We start from the raw sequence: 26,110 nt of genomic DNA on the forward strand, positions 1-26,110 counted from the left end.
TAACATTGGAGTGGGTTTTTTTTCAAAGATGATTCAACAAGACTCGAAAAAACTAACTAGCTAGCCTCACTTCATAATTTACGTCATAATTTAGATACCCAAGTGATGTTATTTGGAATTCTGGGGATTTTAAGGGTATTACCAAAGATATCTGCAAGTGAAAATATTGGGTTGTATTGAATTGAATGTCTTTATTGTCATTATAATTATGATATTTAAAGTATTCACCATGTAGTACACAAATAACAACAAACAGACAAATAAGTCTTCAATAAATAAGAAATAGATAACAAAATAAACCAAAAAAAATCCATGTCGGAAATGAAGTTCAATAAAGAGTTGCAGGAAATGCTAAAATTCCCAAAACAACGTCAATAAATGTACTAATAAAATTTAATATAGTACCCTAATGTATCATTTAGTATTTTCTCCTGGTATAGATCCATTTTTAAGGACATAAGGGTAAAGTCCAAGGACAAAGTACTAGCCAAGTGTTCAGGTGCATCACTTTTTGCTCCTGGTAAATTTGACCTGGCAACCTTCAGAACCAAATGCATACATCATACTTAAAGCATTAAGATGCTGTAAAAGTCACATAAATCCATCATTCCAGTAGAAAAGTCATATTTTATTACGGAAGTTTTATATTACTCACCTTGACCACATCTTCATCAGTGGTGCGACACTCCACGGCGTCGGAGACATCAATAACTGAAGCGTCTATTCCGATGGTTACCACTTTCACGGGGACGGCTACTGTTTTTCCAGTCAGGACCGCTGTGTTTAAAATCTCAGTATTCTGTGGGGTTGGAAAACAGACCAAAATTAGCACAGTCTTAGAAACACACTTGTGAGAACATAAATTAAATTGAAACAGAACTTTATTTTGTAGAAGTAAATCATTGGATGCTATTGACAGTGATGTCCAATCCATTTAAACTGGCAGGGATGGCATAAGATAAACTTTTGTGGTCATTCAGTTATGTTCTTATCATAGTGGTGACATTCGATAGGATTCTAGACAAAATAAGACAGTTTTTTGTAGGTTATTATCCGTTTTTGGGGATTATCTCGTTTGTCACTTGATAATTACTACAGTTTTACATGCCACCTGTTCCCTATAGCTCATTCCCTCGTTTCAACCAATCAGCTTCCCCCAGTTATCGTTATATTGTCCAGGTGCGCCATGTTGGGTCATCAACTGGCTTGTATTTTTTCACTTGTTTCTTTCAGTGCTTTACTTGTTGTTGTAAAGTACTTGCCGTGTTGTTTCATGTCTTCATGGTCTTACTTTTTAGTTTTTTGTTTCTTGCATTATTTGTTCGGTCCCCCTTTTAGATGCCATTTATCTTTCATGATTTCATATGCCTTGATTATTTTTTTGCATGAATACCGTACAACCCATTTTTATTTTAGATCACAACAGTAGCCTAGCCACAGTGGTCTGAGTACCCTGCTGGTGGACCGGGTTTGAATCCAAATTGTGTGGGTTGTATCAGGAAGAGCAACGGGTCTAAAACTTGTATCAAATCTATCACGCAAATCGACTGTTTTGATGGGTGCTCGGACGTTTGGTCGCCGGTCTATTGGTCTCCGGTCTTTTGGTCGCCGGTCAAATGGTGACAGTAAGTTTACTGTTGAAGCCACCTGTCAAAATCATATTCATGAGAGAGAGTTTAATATCGAAGTACTGTTTAATATCGAAATACTGTTTAATATCCAAGTACTGTTTAATATCTAAGTACTGTTTAATTTCTAAGTACTGTTTAATATCCAAGTACTATTTAATATCTAAGTACTATTTAATTTCTAAGTACTGTTTAATATCTAAGTACTGTTTAATATCCAAGTACTGTTTAATATCCAAGTACTGTTTAATATCCAAGTACTGTTTAATATCCAAGTACTGTTTAATATCCAAGTACTGTTTAATATCCAAGTACTGTTTAATATCCAAGTACTGTTTAATATCCAAGTACTGTTTAATATCCAAGTACTGTTTAATATCCAAGTACTGTTTAATATCCAAGTACTGTTTAATATCTAAGTACTGTTTAATATCTAAGTACTGCTTAATATCCAAATACTGCTTAATATCTAAATACTGCTTAATATCTAAGTACATTTGAAAAGACCGACGACAAACTGTCTGGTCTCTGTTTTGCTGTGGTGACCTCAATAGGATAACCCAAAATGTCAGTCTTATGTACTCACTACAAAATCCAAATCCAACCACTTCCAAGCCACCTTGTAGTCGCTTCTAAAACACTATCGTAATTGTAATAATGATTTCCTCTTAATGAACTGCAAGCAAACACTGGTATCAGCTTAAGAATTCAAAGCGTGTGCCACTTCTACCATGTCCCGTGTCCTCTTTTCTCAGAGGCCTTGGGAGTAATCATTCTGCTTCCAGGCAGACTAATACCCTAAAGCATCCATCTTGTGCAAGCCACAGGGGTCTTACGGTGTCTTTGTCTTGTCCCCGAGGCAACGTCGCTACTACAAAGCTTGGACGTGTTAAGTGCCGCAAATATCAAAAATTGCAAATGGCAAAGCATTTGAATTTGTCAGCAAAGGATCAGCTGTTATACTAACAAGCAATGCAAAGAAAAATGATGCAAGTGAGAAGGGAAACTGAGCCTATCAGTTTTAATTGGCTTTCTTAAAAGTGCAACTGACAACCTCAGTTCTTTAAACCATGCCAGCAAAGCTTCATTACTGTGAACACTAGCCTTAACCTTTAATCACACAAGTATACATTCGTGCATGAGCTTGTCACAGCAGCTGATGAGAACCCATTAAGGTGTGTTTGTGCTAACATTTAGTCTTAGGAATCACCCACTGAAGACCTATTCCGTCGCAGAAAACACACATTTATGTGGCTAGCTTTATAATTCTCTCAAGCGCAGTAAGATCTGACATTGAAGAATCCTGCCAAAAGACAGCCAATGATAAGTCTCTAATGGAATAAGCTTTTCCAGATAATTATGGATCAAATCTTGGTGGGATTTTTTTTCTTTGGGCCTTTTTGTGGTACTTTTCCCGAAAGGCAAAAATGGAGGATACATAAAGAAAAAGAATATTACAATTGACGGGGGAAAAAAGATTGGTAGCCATTGATAGTTATGTAAGCATCTTGGGTTAAGATTTAGGTTTTTGTGCAGTGTGTCTTTGTGGACGGAAATTGTGATGATTAGGGACGGCATGAGAAGAAGTGTTGGTTTTGATAAGAACCATGATTGGTCTTACCTCCTGTTGTGTCCAGAAAAATGAATATAATTTCAATCTTATGAAAGAAAATTTGGGTTTCAAGTTCAATGGAATTGTTAAGATTGAGAAATGGCAGGCACTAAGAAAATATTAGAAGTATTTCAAAAGTACACAACTAAGCCAAAACTTTCACATTGTCATCAATCAGTTGGTCTATTTAAAGGGGAGCAAGTTTGTTGTCTTCAACTTTGTGTTTTTTGACATTGTGTATGGTATACAACACTAAGAAATAGTGTAAGTGGTGAGTTAAGGACTTTAAAGAAATGGTTACAAGACCGTCTCAAAGTGGTGTGACCGGACGTTTGGTCGCCGGTCTTTTTGTCCTTTTTGGTCGCCGGTCTTTTGGTCGCCGGTCCAATGTACTTTGATATTAAACTCTCTCTCTTAGAAATTAAACTCTCTCTCTTTGATATTAAACTTTCTCTCTTAGATATTAAACTCTCTCTCTTAGATATTAAACTCTCTCTCATGAATATAATTTTGAGAGCTGGTTTCAACAGTAAACTCTGTGTCACCATTTGACCGGCGACCAAAAGACCGGCGACCAAACGTCCGAGCACCCAAAGTAGTTGATACTCCTTTTGCGACAGTTATCCCCAAAAATATGATCCACACGAATCTAGCCAAGCGCCCTAGACATGGCAACAGATTTCAATTTGTCATCAATTTTCAGGTGCTGATCGAAATGACACAAAAATAAATATAAATAACCCCCAGGGAATGAGAGAATGAACTCCAAGGTTAAGGTACATCAGTGTTAGAGCGCACCATCTGTTGTTTGAGCCAATGGAAATTTCACCTAAGACGAAAATGGAGAGAACACAGCTGTTGGAAATAAATCATGAAAATATAAGATCGGAATTACTGAAACTGCATGTTGGACGAGGTTAGGGACTGATGAGACAAAAGTGGCACTAAAAATCTGGATTAGTAGACGAGTCAGCGTAAATTATCAATTATAGAGTAGGATTATCTCAGTTTTGGACTGAAATTAGCTTTAAACGAGGTAAAATATGAGTGTAGTACTCAGAAATTGAAATATGACTTGGACAAATGTACTGTATACCATATTTTCACGACTATAAGGCGCACCGTATTATAAGGCGCACCCTCAATGAATGACATGTTTTCCATATATAAGGCGCACTGTATTATAAGGCGCACTGTCTATTTTGGAGAAAATTTAAGACTTTTAAGTGAGCCTTAAAGTGGTGAAAATACGGCAATTGCTATTGACTTCCAGGTATGAAGCATTCACTCACTACACAGTCACCTCTAGTGCCGGCCATTGTTGATGTTTTGGATTTTTTTGTATAAAATCTTGCCGTGGGGGAGGAGCTATATGATGGAAAATGTTGTAAACTAAGATGTCATCTGCATATTTAACAGTATTGTTTCAATTCAAGCGTTTGTGTTTTTTTTAATATCCGACAGTGGTGGTTTTTCGTTTTTGCTTTTCTGTTTTTTCCATATATAAGGCGCACTGGATTATAAGGCGTACTGTCTTTTTTGGAGAAAATTTAAGACAGTGATTTTCAAACTTTTTTGGCCACCGCCCCCTTCACCGCCGGGCCAAAATGCCAACGCCCCCCTCTTTACCCCTTTCCAACGAACGAAGCTTAAATAAATAGAAGACAGGCGCCTCAGATATTATTCGCTAATTTCGTTTCTTTTAATAGACCAATGCGCAGTTCACCTTGAATCATAAAAATTGATAGCTGATGCATTAAGCCGGTCGCTGTGCGCATACGTCTGTGGTTAAGCGTTGCCGGCGCGCTATTGTGTGCTCCTCTGCGGCTGACTGGATGGTGGTGGTTTCCCCAGTCGCCTGCATCGACGATAAACTCGCGACAATTAGTGATATACGGTATATGCGCGCTGCTCGTGAGCGCTCGAGCAGACAACGTTTCTTGTTTCAATAAAGCTTGGTTTTTGTCGACTTTTTATTACAGACAATCAATTTTTCCGGTCTTTCTACAAACACCAACGTCACATTTTACTGTAATTGCTCCATCGCCCCCTTCACTATTTCAACGCCCCCCATTCGCCTGTTTATTCGTCAGCGCCCCCCTGAAAGTTCACACCGCCCCCCGGGGGGCGGTACCGCCCACTTTGAAAACCACTGATTTAAGACTTTTAAGTGCGCCTTATAGTCGTGAAAATATGGTACACTTTATTCCACACCCACGTTAGTCAAATATTTTTTAAACTCAGGGCTTCTGTAAATTAAGTCTACTTAGTCCATGATTTCCAGAGTGTACTGTATTATAAATGATTTGGTAAGTGGGTGAAAGTAATGGTGAAAGCCAATGCTAATGTTAGATTAGTGCAGATGGGGATGACCCAGCAGGCTGAGAGCAAGACACTAATAAGACTCGGTGGGATCCCACCGAAATGTGTCAATAGATCACACACTGAGACATGAGCAGCACAATTAACTACAAAAATGGAGATTAATGACGTGCATCAGTGCCGATAACCATGACATGAAGGGGTTTATTCAAATCTGCTCTGTTTGGTTTGGACTTAAGCCAAAACGTTTTTGGTGCACACCTGGTCAGCTGGTTTAGGCTCCAGCACCCCCTAAACCCTTGTGAGGATAAGCATGTATACATTACTTTAGAGCACAGGTGTCAAAGTGGCGGCCCCGGGGCCAAATCTGGCCCGCCGCATCATTTTGTGCGGCCCGGGGAAGTAAATCATGTGCCGACTTTCTGTTTTAGGATCAAATTAAAATGAAGAGTATGCAGATGTATGTTAAATTCCCTGATTTTCCCCCTTTTAAATCAATAATTGTCCATTTTTTTCTGTTTTTAGTTCAAAAATAATTTTGTAAAATCTGTTTCCACTTTATATGGCACATAATGATTAAAAGAGATTTTCCTTTACGAAGAAAAAAAAACATTGTTTTAGATCTATAAAAATAACAGATATTGATTGTCATTTTTTAAATCATTTTTATCTGTTTTTAATTAAAACATCAATCATTTTTTAAAATCTATATATATATATATATATATATATATATATATATATATATATATATATATATATATATATATATATATATATATATATATATATATATATATATATATATATATATATATATATATATATATATATATATATATATATATATATATATATTATATTTATATATATATAAAGCTAGAATACACATGGTTTTAGATCTATAAAAAAACTGAATATTCAGGGATTTTAATCCAGTTCTTTTAATCCATTTATAAAATACAAAATCGAAATATTATATCTAAAATGGTCCGGCCCACATGAAACCGAGTTGACGTTAATCCAGCCCGCAAATAAACCCGATTCTGACACCCTTGCTTTAGAGAGAAAGTGAATCACTGATTTTTTTTTTTTTTATCAAACAGATGCAACTGTTGCAGACGTTGTGTAAGAACGAGAAGTATAGGAAAATGTAGAGTATTTAAAGTCAGAAAATGACTCTTGACGTGGCTTCCTTGTTTGTGCTACTCTTCCTGAGCAATTTGCCTCACAGCATTTTAGAGATGTCTTTGAGTCCTATAATCTGGGGAGAAGTGGCTGTCCGCTTTATCAAGGATCTCTTTTTTAGCATTCAGCACATTGCCGTTTCTGGTAATGTGTTCTGGCCCGTAATTTCTGCCGTGTCGCGGCTGGATCGGAAAATAAGTGAGATTTATGGTGTCAGCCTGAGTGACATGAGCAGCATGAGAAGTAGCAGTGCCGCCCATTCTGGCGTCGTGATTAGCTTCTCCTTTTTCGGACACACTCTGACCTAGCCATCCTGTTCGAATTTGCTTTAAATGATCGGGCCACACATGGTTTAGAACATGTGCTGCAGCCTAGGATACTTGTCAAATTTTTTCGATTTGTGCATGTCTTTAAAAAAAAACATACTTTTTCAGGAAAACTTCCATAGTGATTAAATCTGCCAGGGCAAGAAAACTATTAGAAGGGTTATCCTCTTTGTCTGATATTACAGTTTTGGCTCGCAATGTCTTTCACTAACCACTAGGGTAAAAGCTCTTTAGTTGTTGAAAGAGAAATTGCAACAATAACCATTGATTTTTATCCCCCTGTTGTTTAATTAGCACTAACTCTTGGTAGACAGTTAGATCAGGAATTTTCATTCATTAAATTTCAATAGTGCGTAGCCTGACCATAGGGTGGCACTCGGACGTTTGGTCGCCCGGACGTTTGGTCGCCTGGACGTTTGGTCGCCTGGACGTTTGGTCGCCCAGACGTTTGGTCGGCGGGACGTTTGGTCACCGGATGTTTGGCCGGCAGACATTTGACAGCATGACTGAGGGTTTACTGTTGAAATCAGCTCTTAAAATTATATTTATGAGAGAGAGTTTAATGTCTAAATATCTACTTTTGAAACCAGCTCTCAAAATTATATTCACCCGAGCGACTAAACGTCCGGGCGACCAAACGTCTGGGCGACCAAACGTCCGGGCGACCAAACGTCCGGGCGACCAAACGTCTGGGCCACCAAACGTCCAGGCCACCAAACGTCCGGGCCACCAAACATCCGGGCTACCAAACGTCCGGGCGACCAAACGTCCGGCCCACCAAACGTCCGGGCCACCAAACGTCCGGGCCACCAAACGTCCGGGCCACCAAACGTCCGGGCCACCAAACGTCCGCGCCACCAAACGTCCGGGCCACCAAACGTCCGGGCCACCAGTCGTCCGGGCCACCAAACGTCCGGGCCACCAAACGTCCGGGCCACCAAACGTCCGGGCCACCAAACGTCCGGGCCACCAAACGTCCGGGCGACCAGATGTCCTGTCACGACTTTAAGCCTAAAGTAATCTACACCCTAAACTGGTCGCCAGTTAGTCGTGGGACATATATCTAGACAGACAACCATCTGGGAATAATCCTACACAGCCATTTGAAAAAAATGGGATTTCAAATTTAGTCCATATCGTCCTGCACTACTTTCATCCATTCAAGACCAAATGCAATGAAACTCTTAGGCATAATAAATGGTTGACTAACACGGAATAAATCATATAACCCCCGCTGTGATAGACACTCCCTCCTATCCCTAACGATAAATTATTGAAGATGAAAGCAAAATCACCGTAAAACAGGAGGCGGTACGGATAGCTAATTTGAAGTTTCAGACATTAAACGCAAACCCAAAAGATTTTTTTCAAGGGTTTTTCCTCCTCATTCACAATGTGAAACGTCAACGTCTTTATTTTAGTCACTATTTAATTGGTCAGAAGTAAGAAACATAGAAGAGAGTGGGTATAAAGACTTTGGAAACCCCATGCAGAGTGATACATCACTGCATGACAGCACACATGATGTAGTGGAATGGTTGTGAAACCAACACCTTGCTTTTTAATGAGCCTCCATCTTTTTCCTCTATACACATTTTTTTTACTTGCTGGTACTCCACCAAGAATGAACTCATCTTTTTAGCTTTTTTTAACGCTTGCTATCAGGTTTTACTTCGCAGCTCTTGGCAACGTAGTGAACGCATGGTTGACAAAGAGTGTTCTCTGCTCAGCCATGACACCAAGCTGCCTTAAAAAACAGCTTAATCTGCTATTGAGTGGTACACGGCGCCCTGTCTGGGGTAAATGTCACCAAGAGACATGAGCCGCTCATTACTGCTGAGCAAGGTAAGGAGAAGATTAACTTAACATTTGCTCAGATAGAGGTCCCTGGAAGAAAGTCCTACCTGAAAAAAAAGACAGTTAATGTGAGATCAAGATGATCGTTAGAAGAACATGAAGAACTGTCGGCTCTAAATTAGCTAAGTTTCGAGGTCCATTTTAGTGAGCGTCTTAATTAATCAACACTAAAAGGATAATAAGGGAGGATTGGTTAACTTTAATGATAGCCTGTTGTTTTTTGTTGTTGTTGTTATTATCTTTTTTTAGCTAGAAAATTGTTACTTTAACGGATACCAATTTTTTTCTCTGTTGGACTATTGTTAGTTTAATGCGGGTTTGCTCTTGGTTTCTGATATAATAAAATATAAAAATTACTCCCAAGAATGGGACTTATACTCTAGTGTATATACACTAAGATATAATATTTAGATTTTTTTAAATAAATGGATTAAAAGAACTGAATTAAAATCCCTGAATATTCAGTTTTTTATAGATCTAAAACAATGTTTATTTTAGCTTTTTTTAAAACATATTTTAAGATTTTACTAAATGATTTTTGAACTAAAAACACAGAAAAAAATGATTAAAAAATTACAATTATAGATTTAAAAAGGGGAAAATCAGGAAATTTAATATACATCTATACTATTCATTTTAATTTGATCCTAAAATAGAAAGTCGGCACTCATGATTTACTTTCCCGGGCCACATAAAATGATACGGCGGGCTAGATTTGGCCCCCGGGCCGCCACTTTGACACATGTTACATAGATATATATTTTCTCTTCATTGTGTATATGAGGGTTATACTCAGATGCAGTTTATAGTTCGAAAAATATGCTTAACGGGTTTCTCCTGGTAACTACTGTTAGAATATTCTCCAGCTTTTGTTTTTGTTTTTTTAAATTAATAAATGCATGTAGGTGTTTGATAAATGGAAAGAGAATTGCATTGACATTTGTATAAATTGCTAAAAATACTGAAATGAGAAAATGCTTTAGTAGTACATTCTGGACCCGAAGTCAAGCAAAGATTTAAATAGAATAAAATGTGTATCAGGAAGGGTTCTCTGCATTCTTAGGTTGTCCGTTATTGAATATTGACATTTCATGGACAGGATTGATCGTTCAGTCACACCAAACTGCTCTCCAATGGAAATAAGTTTTGAGAGGACATGATTTATGGGTAAACTTTACAGGGAGGCATCTCGGTGACATCTTGCTGACATGACAAATGCCCTTGCAATGACTAATTCCGCCCTACTTTGTAGTCTGCATACAGTAGGTAGCTTCTTGCAATCTACCTTTTTTTTAAAATACCGTATTCTCACGACTATAAGGCGCACCGCATTATAAGTCGCACCCTGAACGAATGACATTTTTCTATATATAAGGTGCACTGTATTATAAGGCGCACTGTCTATTTTGGAGAAAATGTAAGACTTTTAAGTGCGCCTTATAGTCGTGAAAATACGGTCATTGCTATTGACTTCCAGGTATGAAGCACTCACTACTTTACAGTCACCTCTAGAGCCAGCCATTGTTGATGTTTTGGATTTTTTTAACAAAAAATCTTGCAGTGGGGGAGGAGCTTTATGATGAAAGATTTTGTAAACTAAGATGGCATCTGCATATTTAACAGTATTGTTTCAGTTCAGGCCTTTGTGTTTTTTTAATATCCGACAGTGGTGATTTTTCATTTTTGGTTTTCTGTTTTTTCCATATATAAGGCTCACTGGATTATAAGGCGCTCTATCTATTTTGGAGAAAATGTAAGACTTTTAAGTGCGCCTTATAGTCGTGAAAATACGGTAAACCAAAAAGAAATCTTCTTTCTTAAGATATGTTTTAGGTTTATTTTCTCCCTCAAATGTAAAGTAGAGAGGAATATAAAGCAAAGAAGTACACGAACTGATAGAGTGTCTTCAAAGTATAGTTTGTAGAATTGATTGCGGGTTGGTACCGAGGCAGTAGGAAGCCACTCTCTCGATCCCAGTGGCCATGAAATGTACCTCGTACTGTGAAAATGAGCTCGTGAATAAAACATGGGAAAAATTGCAAGGAGTCCATTCTAAGTTTATGGGACAAATCCTAGCCAATTCTTGTAAATTCCATACTGTAATTCACATGAATCAACATGCCAGGGGTTGGGGTGAAGCTTTTGAATGTCAACAACGGGTGGGCCGATCTAAGGACCTATCAAGGTCAGGTTTGCCAAAGACGCCGTTGGATAGGACAGTGATGACCTCACTGGTTAGAATGCTATGGGGAATCTGAGGGGGGAGGGTGGGAGGACACCTGGAGGGTTGACTGATACCGGGTATGGTAAAGTACCGCCTCAGCGAAGGTACTCCCGCTGAGCCAAATCCCAGTGGTCGCATCTTTCTGGAAATTTTAGCTACGGTATGTTTTTTTTGGGGGGGTTCGGTCGATGGGTTCTTCACCGACAGCCAATTGGCCTTGTCGGTTACGACCTGCTGATCTCTGGTCGGATTTCATTCACCCGGCCAGCTCTGATCGAAATCCGTACCGGCAGCCTAGCTTGACTGAGCTTGGCTTATCTGCCCTCGGGACATAGATGTCTCAGAGAAGGCACAAAGGTCAGACTCACCGTGGAGTCTATTAGCAACTAGAGATAGATATATTCCTCTATAAGTTAACTAGGGTATAATGTGAAGTGATATGTTAGGAGACTGATATGTTTCGGTGTTATGGTCAAACGTGGTTGGATTCCTTGTAGCATGAACAGAAATAACTCATTCATTTTCGAGTACTATGTCATTTTTTTAAAAAGGGTTTTCATGACAGACTGTAATTAGTTTATTGCCAGTATTTTGATGATGAAAGCCTCCTTCGATGACACTAATTGCCACTTGTATTGTAAAAACAGACATGATTTGGTTAATTTTGCTATCAAGCACAAAAGCAGGTTAGTGTAAGTACATTTTAAAATGGAAAAACCTATAGACACATTTTAATTAGAAAAAAAAAAATGTTTTTTTTAAGTTTAGAAATTAGGTGCAAGTTCTCCAATGTTGTTCCCGTGACTGGACGTTTGGTCGCCGGTCAAATGTAATTAGATATTTAACAGTACTTAGATATTAAACAGTACTTAGATATTAAACATTACTTAGATATTAAACAGTACTTATATATTAAACAGTACTTAGATATTAAACAGTACTTAGATATCAAACAATACTTAGATACTAAACATTACATAGATATTAAACAGTACTCAGATATTAAACAGTATTCAGATATTAAACAGTACTTAGATATTGAACAGTACTTAGATATTAAATAGTCCTTAGATATTAAACAGTCCTTAGATGTCAAACAGTACTTAGATATTAAACAGTCCTTAGATATTAAACAATACTTAGAAATTAAACAGTACGTATATATTAAACAGTACTTGGATATTAAACAGTACTTAGATATTAAACAGTACTTAGATATTAAACACTACTTAGATATTAAACAGTACTTAGATATTAAACACTACTTAGATATTAAACACTACTTAAATATTAAACAGTACTTAGATATTAAACATTACTTAGATATTAAACAGTACTTAGAAATTAAACAGTACGTATATATTAAACAGTACTTGGATATTAAACAGTACTTAGATATTAAACAGTACTTAGATATTAAACACTACTTAGATATTAAACACTACTTAGATATTAAACACTACTTAGATATTAAACACTACTTAGATATTAAACACTACTTAGATATTAAATAGTACTTAGATATTAAACTCGCCAACTTTGACTACTTGAATGCTAAGAAATACCCTATCAGAGTTTTATCCATCAAACCTCTAGTACTTAAAACCGCATACCTCATACAGTTCTCCAAATGTTGTTTTTTTCCCCATCCTTCAAACAGCGTGTGTATACCACTAATGGACCGTGAGCTTTGACAAGCTGTGCGGAGATTTAAAGCCGTAAAAAAAACATCTTTGCGCAATGTATACCTTAATTGTTTTATAGAGTAAATGGCATATAGATTACAATATGTACGCTGCTTGTATAGCTGTCTTATATTTGATAAATGCCTTCCACTCTCCTGTATAGACAATATGTGCATAGAAGTGTGAACGGAATTAAAGAATAAAAAAATGTGACATTCATAGGCTCCTATTGATCGATGACTTTATCATAAAGGAATGCGGTCATGGCTACTGTCATGATATTTTATTTAAAGATGTATTGAACGGCGCGTCTGAATACTGAACAGCGACCGACACCTGCTTTTATTCCTTCTCATCTTCATACATGCACAGCATGAGTTAGAGAGCACAGTTTGGTGCCCGGGCTGAAACAGGAAGACGGATGTGTCCGAATATGATGTATGTCCCGTCCTTACGTTCCCTCTCCATCATCTTACTTGCACAGTATGGGTAATGATGATAAGGGCAGGCTGGACAGGAGTATGTTACTCTAGAATGGCAAAAGATAATGGAGCAACCTCCAACTGTGAGGAGGAATCCGCTCAGACATCCAATTACTGCCTTTAAGATTCATCTCTAGATGACCTAAAAAAAAAAACTTAGAAAAAACATGCTCCTCTTTCAAGTATAATGGAATGCACCAACACTTGGGGGACAGAAGGTGACCAGAGAGGCAATTCATCTGGAAATTGAATGTTTTTTTTTTTGTCAGGACAAGGAAAAAATTGGATGTAATTCGAGAGGGCAGATTGATAAAAGATGGTATGTGGTTGTGGTGTAGTTTGGGAAGAGAGTTGGGACTATGGGAGTATAGTTTGTTGGTTTTTAATTAGGTAACTGTGTTTTGAACACAATTAGTTTGGAGGAATTTGTGACGACAAACAGAATATGACTTTTTACATTAAGACCTACCGTATACATGCATGTACATCGGTGTATGTATATATGTGCTTATATATGTATGTGTTTATATATATATGTATATGCATATATGTGCTTATATATGTATATGTATATATGTGCTTTTATATGTATATGTATATATGTGCTTATATATGTATATGTATATATGTGCTTATATATGTATATGTATATATGTGCTTATATATGTATATGTATATGCTTATATGTATATATGTGCTTATATATGTATATGTATATGCTTATATGTATATATGTGCTTATATATGTATATGCTTATATATGTATATGTACTATATATGTATATGTACTTATATATGTATATATGTGCTTATATATGTATATGAACATGTGCTTATATATGTATATGAACATGTGCTTATATATACACACATATACACATTTTATACATATACACATATATATACACACATACACATTTTATATATATAGACACATATACACACATTTACACACATATATACACATATATTTCAGCAGCACACTTATTTATTTATATATTTAGACATATTTATTTAACTTACTTATTGCCTATCTATTTTTGACTAAAATTAAGACCAAGTATTTTTCTGTGTCTGTATTCTCACCCTCTTGCTACCGTGACAACGAAATTTCCCGAATACGGGATGAATAAAGTTATCCCATCCATTCCAATCAAATAGTTGGCTGAGATATGCTCCAGCACCCCCTTGTCCCGGGCTAGGACTGGCGGAACAAGAAATTAATGATTGAAGGCATTCAAAATGGTCTGGATTTATTTACACAGATCCAAAACAATTGAAATTGAACAGGGATTATAATGGATTTAAAAATTGAAGTGTGGAACTCGCTAAGGGGTTTAATCCAGCCCTCTAGGAATTGATCCAAAAATGTACAAGAAGAGACGTTGTCAATTCGCTTCAACTGTGATTAGGAAAGGCAACTAAACGAATGGTCATTGGCTCGGCAAAAATCATCAACTCCGGCAAAGCACTGTGTGTGAATTAAAGCCAAAGTATCACATAAATACTATTAAACCTCAAACTAAGCTTCCCATTAGCAATAGTCATTAGTTTTATTACATTCCAGTCTTTGGAGACACATTCCGTCATGGCTCTTTATTCATTTGACAAGATTATTCCAGGTCAAAACCCAAGATTTAATTACAGCACCGTTTCCATTATGACAAACGACCGTCGAGCTTATCAGACTAATTAGTGCTAATCACAGATAAAAAGACCTTCCAGAAGAAAATCACAGAAGTGTTGTGTCAACAGATGCCTCCAGCGAGCTCTGCGGAGCTCTTAACTTGATTAAAAATGATTGAAAAATCTGTTGTTTCTACATTCGCTTTGGGAACAGCCGTCATCATTCTCTATGGGGTGCTTAGGTCCTCCTACCCACAGATTCTCAACATGCTTCGGAGATACGCTGTATTTTTCTCTAAAAAAATGCTGTCTGAATCAAGGGTACGGCTTATATGCGCATAAATTAGACTTGACATGCTTAAAACTGCACTAAGACAAAGACGAAACACCATAACGTAAGACAATGTGACCGATACAGTCATTTTTTTTCAATATAGCAAAAAGATAAACAGATAAAAGGTTAAACTACATTTATTTTGACGTCTAAGAATGAAATTCAAGACAAAAAACGTCAATGTATTGCATAAAATGTGGAAAATCTCACTTCTGCCTGTCATTGTTGGCTCGGTTTGCCGCCATCTTGTCGTAATTAAACGTGTTCTGACTGGACCAGACGCAAGTACTCGAGATACATGTATTTACCATGTCAGTTTTTAAGGCTGATTGAAGGTTTTGCGGTCAATTATTAAAAAAAACAGCCTTGATACCAGCGTAATGTGTATCTCATGCTATCATTGCACCCAGAGACTTGGTGAAAAGTAGACCGTAATGTACAATTTCTGGTTGTACTGTAGTAACACATTTGTACTCACTATTAAAACCATGAACATGGAGGTGAAAATTGTGACGTTTTATACGAGAAAAATTGTAAAATTCAACGATTTTAAGGGTACGGCTTATACGTGGATGCGGCTTATATGCGAGAAAATACGGTTAATGTATTCACTACATTATAAGAGGTTGAAAATAGACCTGTTTTCGGATTTTTGTCCTTTTAAGAGGGATTGATGTAGATCATGTGGATCAACTCATATTGATTAAAATTGTTGAAATCTATTTGCCAAGTCGGATTTTAGCTGGAGTTGAAGTATGTGGGATTTGGGTGTGAATCTGTAACCTTTATAGACTGTCAACCTTAGTGATGGCAACACTAATCCACGCATAATCCGAAAAATGATACCTGAAATGATTGTTTTCAGAATTACCTGAAAGGTTTGTCTTAAAATGAAGGAGAACACTCGGTCTGTAGCTTTGTCTACTTTGGAAGATCCTTTTCTAGGACGAAACTTGAAGTTAAAACAACGGAAAATCAGGCTTGATTTCCTTTGGTGCGCAGAGTCGACCAAGACAGGATGTCGATAACACTTTGTTTCTGGATAGCTAATCAATATTTAAAGCTTGCGATGTCGAATCTACGCAGCTGAGGTGATTTGGAATCTTAGAAATTACAATAGGATTAAAAAGTGTAATCATCCGTGCGTTCATGTACCAAGTAAAAATTGTAAATGGCGGTCCGGGGGCCAAATCTGGCCCGCCACATCATTTTATGTGGCCCGGGAAAGTAAATTATGAGTGCCGACTTTCTGTTTTAGGATCAAATTAAAATGAAGAGTATAGATGTATATTACATTTCCTAATTTTCCCCCTTTTAAATCAATATTTGTCATTTTTAATCCATTTTTTCTGTGTTTTTAGTTCAAAAAATATTGTATAAAATCTAAAAATATATTTTAAAAAAGCTAAAATAAACATTGTTTTAGATCAATAAAAAACTGACTATTCAGGCCTATTAATCCAGTTCTTTTAATCAATTTATTAAAAAATAATTGAGCTTGACTACAAAAATTCCATAACACCCATAACAATGACTTAAGTTTACCATTTCATCTTTATATCACTACGACACGAGAAGTTTTATAACATTTCCACTTTGTCTCTGTCTATTCACATGAAGAAGAAACCACTATAAGCCACACTCAATATTTGTATAACATAAATTATATGTATAGAGGTTCAAGCTTGATAGCAATCATACCTCTCATGACTATTACCCTAATTCTTCCTGTATTTACACTCATATTTAAAACCACATTGCGTCATAAATATCTTTTTGCAACCAGCTCTGGTCAATCACATTTCATACAACACCCCACATCCATCCTATCTTTCCTCTATTCCAATGACTTCAGTTATCGGGTGCAGAGATGTGTTTTCCATTCCAATTTCTGGGCTTTGTTCTGCCTTCAACGGGTAGAAAGTGGTGGTGTGTGTGTGTGTGTGTGAGGTTTGACAACACTGCTCTTACATTAACTTACTTCCTTTCAGTGAGGAACGTCGCAGCGGGAGGGAGTGGAAGTTATCCGTGGGCCTTTCATGCCACACTGAACCCGAGTAATCTAATTCAGTCTTGCCTTTTCTCGCTTGCGTGCTTCTCTTATATTGCCGCATGCAGATTGGAGGAGTCTAATGCCTCGTGTTTACAGGAGTGAGGGACGAAGGAGGGACAAAAGGGGGACCAGGAGAGTTAATGACTTCCGAATGCGTCTGCATGTAGAATGAGTTGTCTCGCGTGTTAAGTGCTTTGGGTTGGATGCAGATACCTTGCGCCTGGGGAGTTCAAAGTACCAGAGAAACCTTGGAGAAACTCTACAGTTAAATTGAATGGAAATATCAGGTATTGCTGAAAATTTTGGGGCATAGAATGGGTCATGTTGGGAGAAAGAAATCAGTACAGTTTGGCATTGGGACGTTGAGATGGGGACGAGTGGGTGGAGTCATTTATTCTTAGGGTATGATACACCTGATGATCCACTATTAGACGATGTGAGGGCATAGAGATGGGCAGCAGGTTCAAATTTTAAAAGGCAAAATGACATTAAGAAAGTATGTAAACATAGGATGTAAACATAGTGGACATACAATCTTCTTATGTAAGTATGCATAACATACAATACGTTTACTAAGAGTCATTCTTAGGGTATGATACACCTGATGATCCACTATTTGACAACGTCATGGTCTAAAATTCACTGTAGGAGGCATACAGATGGGCAGCAAGTTCAAATTTAAAAAGGAAAACTGACTTTTAGAAAGTATGTAGACACAGGGTAGCATAACATACGATATGTTTACCTAGAGTCATTTATTCTTAGGGTATGATACACCTGATGACCCACTATGAGACGACGTCATGGTCTAAAACTTACTGCTGGAGGCTTACAGTTTGGCAGCAAGTTCAAATTTAAAAAGGAAAAATGACATTAAGAAAGTATGTAAACATAGGATGTAAACATAGTGCACATACCATTTTCTCATGTAAGTATGCATAACATACGATTTGTTTTACTAAGAGTCATTTATTCTTAGGGTATGATACACCTGATGACCGACTATAAGACGACGTCATGGCCTAAAATTCACTGTAGGAGGCATATGGCTGGGCAGCAAGTTCATATTTAAAAAGGTAAAATGACATTAAGAAAGTATGTAAACATAGTATGTAAACATAATGCACATACTATCTTCTTATGTAAGTATGCATAACATATGATATGTTTAAAAATGTAAAGTTCTAAAATTTACTGGAGGAGGCATATAGCTGGGCAGAAAGTTCAAATTTAAAAAGGCAAAATGACTTTAAGAAAGTATGTAAACATAAGGTAGCATAACATACTTTACTTTTACTAAGAGTCATTTATTTTTAGGGTATGATACACCTGATGACCGACTATAAGACGACGTCATGACCTAAAATTCCCTGTAGGAGGAATATATCTGGGCAGCAAGTTAAAATTTAAAATGGAAAAATGATTTTAAGAAAGTATGTAAGCATAGGGTAGCATAACATACGATATGTTTACTAAGAGTCATTTATTCTTAGGGTATGATACACCTGATGACCCACTATAAGACGACGTCATGACCTAAAATTCCCTGTAGGAGGCATACAGATGGGCAACAAGTTCAAATTTAAAAAGGCAAAATGACTTTAAGAAAGTGTGTTAACATAGCGCTGCATAACGTACGATAAGTTTGCTAATATACGATAGAACACCCTCAGTCAAATCTTTTGAGAGTTTCTCATTCAACTGCATGGTGAAGTCTTAAAAGTTTCGTGTATATGTTTTTTTATTCTCAGTTTTTTATTCAGTTTTTTTTTGACCATCGAGAATAGTTTGTCCTTTGAATCTTTAAAAGTTGATACCGAGCCCAGATGTTTATGATTTTATGTGCCAACATAATGAGCGTTTCTATATCGCCAACGAGCCAGATGGTTGGTTTTACAACTTTGCTTCACAAATCCACCTGGCAGAGAGCCAATAAAAACAGTTAGGGAACAAGCAGGTTCAGGTGCCAGAAGTTGGTTGTCTACGTTCACCATACACGCCGCGCCATTTTCAAAAGCAACACAATATTCGTTTAGTGATTCATGGGCATGAAAAAAAATTTTCAAAGCTTTCTGTCAGTTCACAGTTGGAAAAGCAAAATTTTAAGTCTCATTTTTACCAACATACACAAAGAAATCGAAATGTTTGGATGTTAAATTTAGAATAAAGTGTAAGATCCAAGTTTTATAGTTAGTTAATATTGATATTTATACAATTATAATTGTATAAAGTGTGTTTTGGGGTTATGATGTCATCGACTTATAACTTTTGGACTTTATGGTGGCCATTTTAGTTTCTTTATAGTGCTTGGTTAGCCATGCTAAAGTGAATTTCACAAAATGATTTGCCAATATTGCTACATATATTAGGCGCATCACATTTTAAGGCGCAGTGTCGGTTCTTGAGAAAATTGTCTTCTTGTGCTATCAACTTAGTTTCCGCATAGTGCTTAGTTAGCCATGCTAAAGTGAATTTTACAAAATGATTAGCCAATATTGCTACATATATTAGGCGCATCACATTTTAAGGCGCACTGTCGGTTCTTGAGAAAATTGTCTTCTTGTGCTATCAACTTAGTTTCCGCATAGTGCTTAGTTAGCCATGCTAAAGTGAATTTCACAAAATATTAGCCAATATTGCTTCATATATTAGGCGCATCACATTTTAAGGCGCACTGTCGGTTCTTGTAGTGCGGTAAATACGGTACTTAGACCCATACTACTTTCCACATTACGAAATATACGTGTTTTGTTTTCATATTTAAATAAGAAGTTTTCTAAGTTAAACTAGAAATGTCAATTCATGTTGTCTGCACGTACCAAAACACTGCGCCCCCTAGCGGATAATACAAGAACTACAAATTGTAAAGAAAATTCATATATTTTTTTATACAATGCAGCTTTCTTCCCTGGGCCATACCAAACCACCAGACGGGCCTGATCCGGCTCGCGGGCCGTATGTTTGACACCCCTGGATTAGACTATCTTGCCTTTGTGAGATCTGCTGTCATTGTTACTTACAGAAAAGCTGCCATTTTGTGACAAGTTACATGTGAGAAGTAAACAGACGGCCCTAATGAGACTGGAGCGGATCTCTAATCACATTAGAAGCATTTTTAGAAGTACATAGAAATATGCCTTGAGATGTTTTTATAGACTTTAGAGTACAGGGACTTTTCTACTACTATTAGAAAATGTCAAATATAAAAACTGCTATTACTCAGTATTTACAAGATGACCGGGGGTGAGGAATAGTCCTGGACCACATTTTATTGGGAAATTTATAGAATCCAACCTATAATATGAATCGAAAAAAAGCCATACCAGTTCCAATATTGACGATAACAAGCACCTGGATCCCAATCAAAGTACACTAAGGGAATATCAAATCTTTCTGCACCTGCATCATCTGTTATAATACACAGGACGCATTATTATTATTATTATTATTCATCTTCTTGGCATAATGCTCCTAGATTATTCTAGCCTAAATTGATTTTGCTAGCTTTAGCAAATTGTTTCTAATATCCGATAACTAAGACAGATTATGCCCAACCAGATAAAAACCTGATTTATGGAAAGCCTTGAAATCCTCATATTACAATATGGAAAATAATAAGAGTTAAGTAGCAGACATTATAGGAATTGATGGATGATATATTTGAGACATGTTTGGGGAAGAAATTCATTTTACCGATATAACAGTGGAATTTTCCACTGTCTTTGTTCTGGGGGTGGTGTCAAACATACGGCCGGCGGGCCGGATCCGGCCCGTCTGGTGGTTTGGTATGGCCCGGGGAAGAAAAGTGCATTGTATAAAAAAAATATGAATTTTCTTTCAAATGTGTAGTTATTATATTTTCCGCTAGGGGGTTCCGCAGTGTTTTAGTACGTGCAGACAACATGAATTGACATTTATTTAGGTTCTTATGTTATTCTCTTGTTCATAATATATTGTTCATAATGTAAAAGGATTTTTTTTATAAACATTTTGATAATTTACTTATTCTTTGCACTAATTATAAGTATTAGTGACTAATACAAAGGAAAAAGGTGGGCTTATTGTTAGTTTTATGTCATTTTGCAATGAGTTTACTGGTCCCACCCGCTTGATCTCAAATTAAATTGTATTCGGCCTGCAGACCAAAGCGAGTTTGACACCCCCTGCCCTAAAGCAAGTAAAATATATACTTTAAAAAATATATATTAGCTTTTTCTCATTGCGCAAGGAAGTCTCGTTTCATAGCGTCGCCAACCTGCAGCCTAAAAAAATGAATTCAAATAAGCATAGCTGATTTTTTTTTTTTTTTAAGGAGCAAGTGTGGGTGCGCACTATATATTCTTAGAGCGTAGCAAGCAAGCATTTGATTCATCAGCGACATGAAAGGATGTGAGAAGCAAGTCGAACGATACGGCATTAAACGCCTAGTTTCAATTATCCTGAGAACGTATCTGTGGATATGTCGCATTCTTCTGAAATCCAGGAGGAGCCACCCACGGGTGTCTATTATCTTTTACTGCTATAGGCACTACTTAGACAGAGAGAGAGAGTAACACAAAATTTCGTTTGTTTCGTGCCATTTCCGGAATGGGAATGGGGAAAAGTCTTTGTTTACAGAATCAGTGCTGATAGCTTTGTCTTCATGTGGTCGATATTGCTCATGTTTTTTATCTGAATGCCCCACATCAAAATGAACCAGCTACAGTTGCCTTGATCATTATGAAAAGCCGCAGTGAGAAAACGAGTTCCTCTTGATAATCTGTTCAAAACGGACAGCTTCAAACTGCTAAGGGAGACGAAGCTACAGGCCGAAAAACCACGGTCACAAACAACAGGGGAAGCCATTTTTTCGTGTATATGCACTCTCTATACACATCCTGCAATAATTTTTCTCTTTATACCTGAATATTGCCATCAATCAATCATTTTAATAGATAAAGATGCCACCTAATTTTGAGATTACCATATTTTCTTGCATATAGGTTATGAAAATGGTGACTGAATTGAGGGTACGGCTTATATGTGCATAAATTAGACTAGACAAAACGTCATAACGGAAGATAATTATTAAAGCTATGAATATGGGGGTGAAGACTGTGTATCAGGTGGGGTCTTATACGAGGGAAATTGTAAAATTTGACGATTTTAAGATAATTTTAAGAGTACGGCTTATACCATGGGTGGGCAAACTTTTGGGACCGGGGGCCACATTGACTTTAAAAATTTGACAGATGGGCGGGGTCAGCACAAAATAAGATACAAATAAAAAAGTGCATTCGTTAACAGTACATATGAAACATAACCTAAAAAAGGACTAAATTATTAACATACTCATCACTCATCATTAAAGTAAAAAGTATAAAGTACAAAGTCAAGTAAAAAGGAATGTATTAAGAAATATTCAAATATCATTTAAAAAAGATAGAAGGGCTGTAAAACACGAAAAACAAATAAGAGTGGCCAGGGCTACTGCCACTGGCTTCCACGTAACGGCGCCATCTTGGGGATTAAAAAAAAATTGGACATCGTCGGCGGGCCGGACTAAAACACCTAACGGGCCCGTATGTGGCCCGCGGGCCGTAGTTTGTCCATGTCTGGTGTACACACAGAAGCGGCTTATATGCAAGAAAATACAGTGTGTACTCTCCTTTCACTGGCCTCAATTATTTCTATTTTAATGCCTGGATAGTGCCATCAATTTTTTAGATTAAGACGCCACCTAATTTTGAGATTAATCTACGAAACCTACTAGCATCTGGAGCACTAGAAAATGATCACTGGCAAGGAATGAGTTGATCCAAACTCCTTTTCGCATGGACGTTTATCAGGGGTTAACTTACCATAGCCAAAGGCACGATGCCCGCCAAGTCCTCTTGCGCTAGTCGGATTTCAGTGTCGGCCTCCTGCGTGGCAGAGCGGCTGGTCGGGTATTCCACTTGCCACGTCATCCAGCGGCTGGCCGGTAACTCCGGGAAGCTTTCAATCTTCAGATCGACCTGTAAGACCCTCTGAGCTCCCATATCCTCCCTGTAGAGTGCAGAAAAGAGACGGTAGCCGTTAATGATTAGGCAGATTGCCGCCATGTAAAAGATGTGTAGACGTGAGTGTATTCAACCCACACATTGCCCTAATGATGACAAACGGTAGACGGCAGGTGCAATCTGTGACATTTTCTCAAGAGAGATCCTCCGAAATGTCAAGTCCCTTTGTGTTTAACTCTCAGGACAGTGTTCTATTTTATGGCATTATATTATCACCTTTCCATTCATTTTTGCTCTCATCTAATTAAGACGATGTGGATTATAGCTTTCACCTGTCATTAACCCAATAGAGTCAATCTAGGAACAAGTTGTCATAACTCAGTAGTTTAGACTGCCTTGAATTACAACAAGTTGGACCAGAGGGTGTCAAACTTGGTTTGTTTGGCAGGCTATGTTAATGCCAACTACCGTATTTTCACGACTATAAGGCGCACCGCATTATAAGGCGCACCCTCAATGAATGACATTGTTTCCATATATAAGGCGCACTGTCTATTTTGGAGAAAATTTAAGACTTAAGTGCGCCTTGTAGTGGTGAAAATACGGTAATTGCTATTGACTTCCAGGTATGAAGCACAGTCACCTCTAGAGCCAGCCATTGTTGATGTTTTGGATTTTTTGTATAACATTTTGCAGTGGGGGAGGAGCTATATGATGGAAGATTTTGTAAACTAAGATGGCATCTGCATATTTAACAGTATTGTTTCAGTTCAGGTGTTTGTGTTCTTTTAATATCCGACTGTGGTGGTTTTTTCTTTTTGGTTTTCTGTTTTTTCCATATATAAGGTGCACTGGATTATAAGGCGCACGGTCTATTTTGGAGAAAATTTAAGACTTTTAAGTGTGTCTTATAGTCGTGAAAATACGGTAGATGTCATTTGAGCCAGATCATTTAAATTTTGGCCACAAATCCATTTTGACTAAGCAAAAGTTTGTTTGTTTGTCCCTCCCAGTCAAAATAGATTGGACATCTAGAGCCGTTACTAAAAGATGACCATTCACAGGCAGTTTAAGGGAACTATATTTGTCAATGGCTGGCAGTGAGTTCATTTTACGACACGTTTTTGTGATTTTAGAGTACTTTTAGTTCACTCCCGAGAAATTTTTAACCATTAAATATTTATTTTTAGAGATTTTTGTCAAATCTTTCTTGTTAGTTTGTCAGGTTTTGCTCATTTTTTTGCTATTTTCATATTTAGGGACATTTTAGTGTTCTAATAATTATTTTCTGACAATGAAGACGCCTTTTTGACAGCAGGGGGTGATTGAACACATGTGATTGTGGATAGGAAATGGAGTAAAATGTAGTAGTTCACACAACTCACAAACATCTAGTTTTGTGTTGCTCTTGTTGAAAATAAAAACATTTCATTATGTACTAAATATATGAATGAGCTATGAAGTCATGCAGAACAATTATGTGGGCCGGTTCGGACCCCTAGCGGGCCAATTCCAGCCCGCACGCCACAGATTTGACGCCAGGATTTAGACAAATGGAGTATGCTTGCAATAAAAATCCCCCTACTGCTATAAGTTGGTGTGAAATAGCCCAGAGACAGGAAAGGTCAACATTTAACAAGGGTTAGGGAAAAGATGGAAGAAGATATGTTGCCATTGTCGATAAGGAGCCAATTCATTGTTTACAAAATTGCTATTTGTTGCAAGAAATTGAAAGTGAATGCTGGCATCAGCTGTTAAAAAGCACAAGTTGCCAAAGGAAATATGCATATATACTGTAAGTGTTAATACATCACATCACTTATCATTGCAGTGACAAATAAATATTTCCCATGGGGCTTTTTATAAAACGATATCAGACATTAAGTAAATGCTTTGATATATCATAACGTTTCAGGATGGGGTTATCTTTCATTTCTTTTCCACGGAGGTCTATTTATTAGAATGACTACATTGGTTGTAAATCATGTCATTGTGTCTGAATATTGTCGGAGAATGTTTAAGTTGACATGAATATCAGCAGTTTTGGTGGATTCGCTGGTTGTACTTTTTTATGGCTAAAACGGTAACAAAACTCATTGAAATATATATAGAGGTATTATCTAGATATCTAGGTATCATGTAGGTCATATCTAGATATTTAGATATTATCTAGATAATATCTAAATATCTAGATATCTAAATATCTAGATAATATCTAGTTTTCTAAATATTATCTAGATATTATCTAGAAAACTAGATATTATCTAGATATCTAGATATTATCTAGGTATCTAGATATCTAGATATTATCTAGGTATCTAGATATCTAGATATTATCTAGGTATCTAGATATTATCTAGCTATCTAGATATTATCTCGAAATCTAGATATTATCTAGAAATCTAGATATTATCTAGATATCTAGATATCTCCACATCATCTAGATAATATCTAGATATCTCCACATTATCTAGATAATATCTAGATATCTAGATATTATCTAGATATCTAGATAATATCTAGATATCTAGATAATATCTAGATATCTAGATAATATCTAGATATCTAGATAATATCTAGATATCTAGATAATATCTAGATATCTAGATAATATCTAGATATCTAGATAATATCTAGATATCTAAATATCTAGATAATATCTGGATATCTAGATAATATCTAGATATCTAGATAATATCTAGATATCTAGATATCTAGATAATATCTGGATATCTAGATATCTAGATAATATCTAGATATCTAGATAATATCTAGATATCTAGATAATATCT

General features: G+C 36.8%; 2 protein-coding genes across 2 annotated transcripts in view; one reads left to right on the forward strand and one right to left on the reverse strand.

The window, feature by feature from the left end:
• slc15a4 (solute carrier family 15 member 4) overlaps window positions 1-18,387 on the forward strand; it is a 67,942-nt gene extending 49,555 nt beyond the window's left edge. The window contains exon 11 of the transcript XR_013326068.1: window positions 18,317-18,387. The gene's annotated coding sequence lies outside the window, so the exon portion shown is untranslated. The remainder of the gene's footprint in view (window positions 1-18,316) is intronic.
• Window positions 1-26,110, reverse strand: part of LOC144195274 (transmembrane protein 132C) — a 106,065-nt gene that overhangs the window by 18,925 nt on the left and 61,030 nt on the right. Inside the window, exons 4-5 of the mRNA XM_077714793.1 lie at window positions 23,178-23,364; window positions 656-799 (exon numbers count right to left, since the gene is read on the reverse strand). Of these exons, the coding sequence (XP_077570919.1) occupies window positions 656-799; window positions 23,178-23,364 (331 nt within the window). The remainder of the gene's footprint in view (window positions 1-655; window positions 800-23,177; window positions 23,365-26,110) is intronic.

Source organism: Stigmatopora nigra, chromosome 4 (genome assembly GCF_051989575.1).
Source record: "Stigmatopora nigra isolate UIUO_SnigA chromosome 4, RoL_Snig_1.1, whole genome shotgun sequence".
In the NCBI taxonomy this organism is placed as follows: domain Eukaryota; kingdom Metazoa; phylum Chordata; class Actinopteri; order Syngnathiformes; family Syngnathidae; genus Stigmatopora; species Stigmatopora nigra.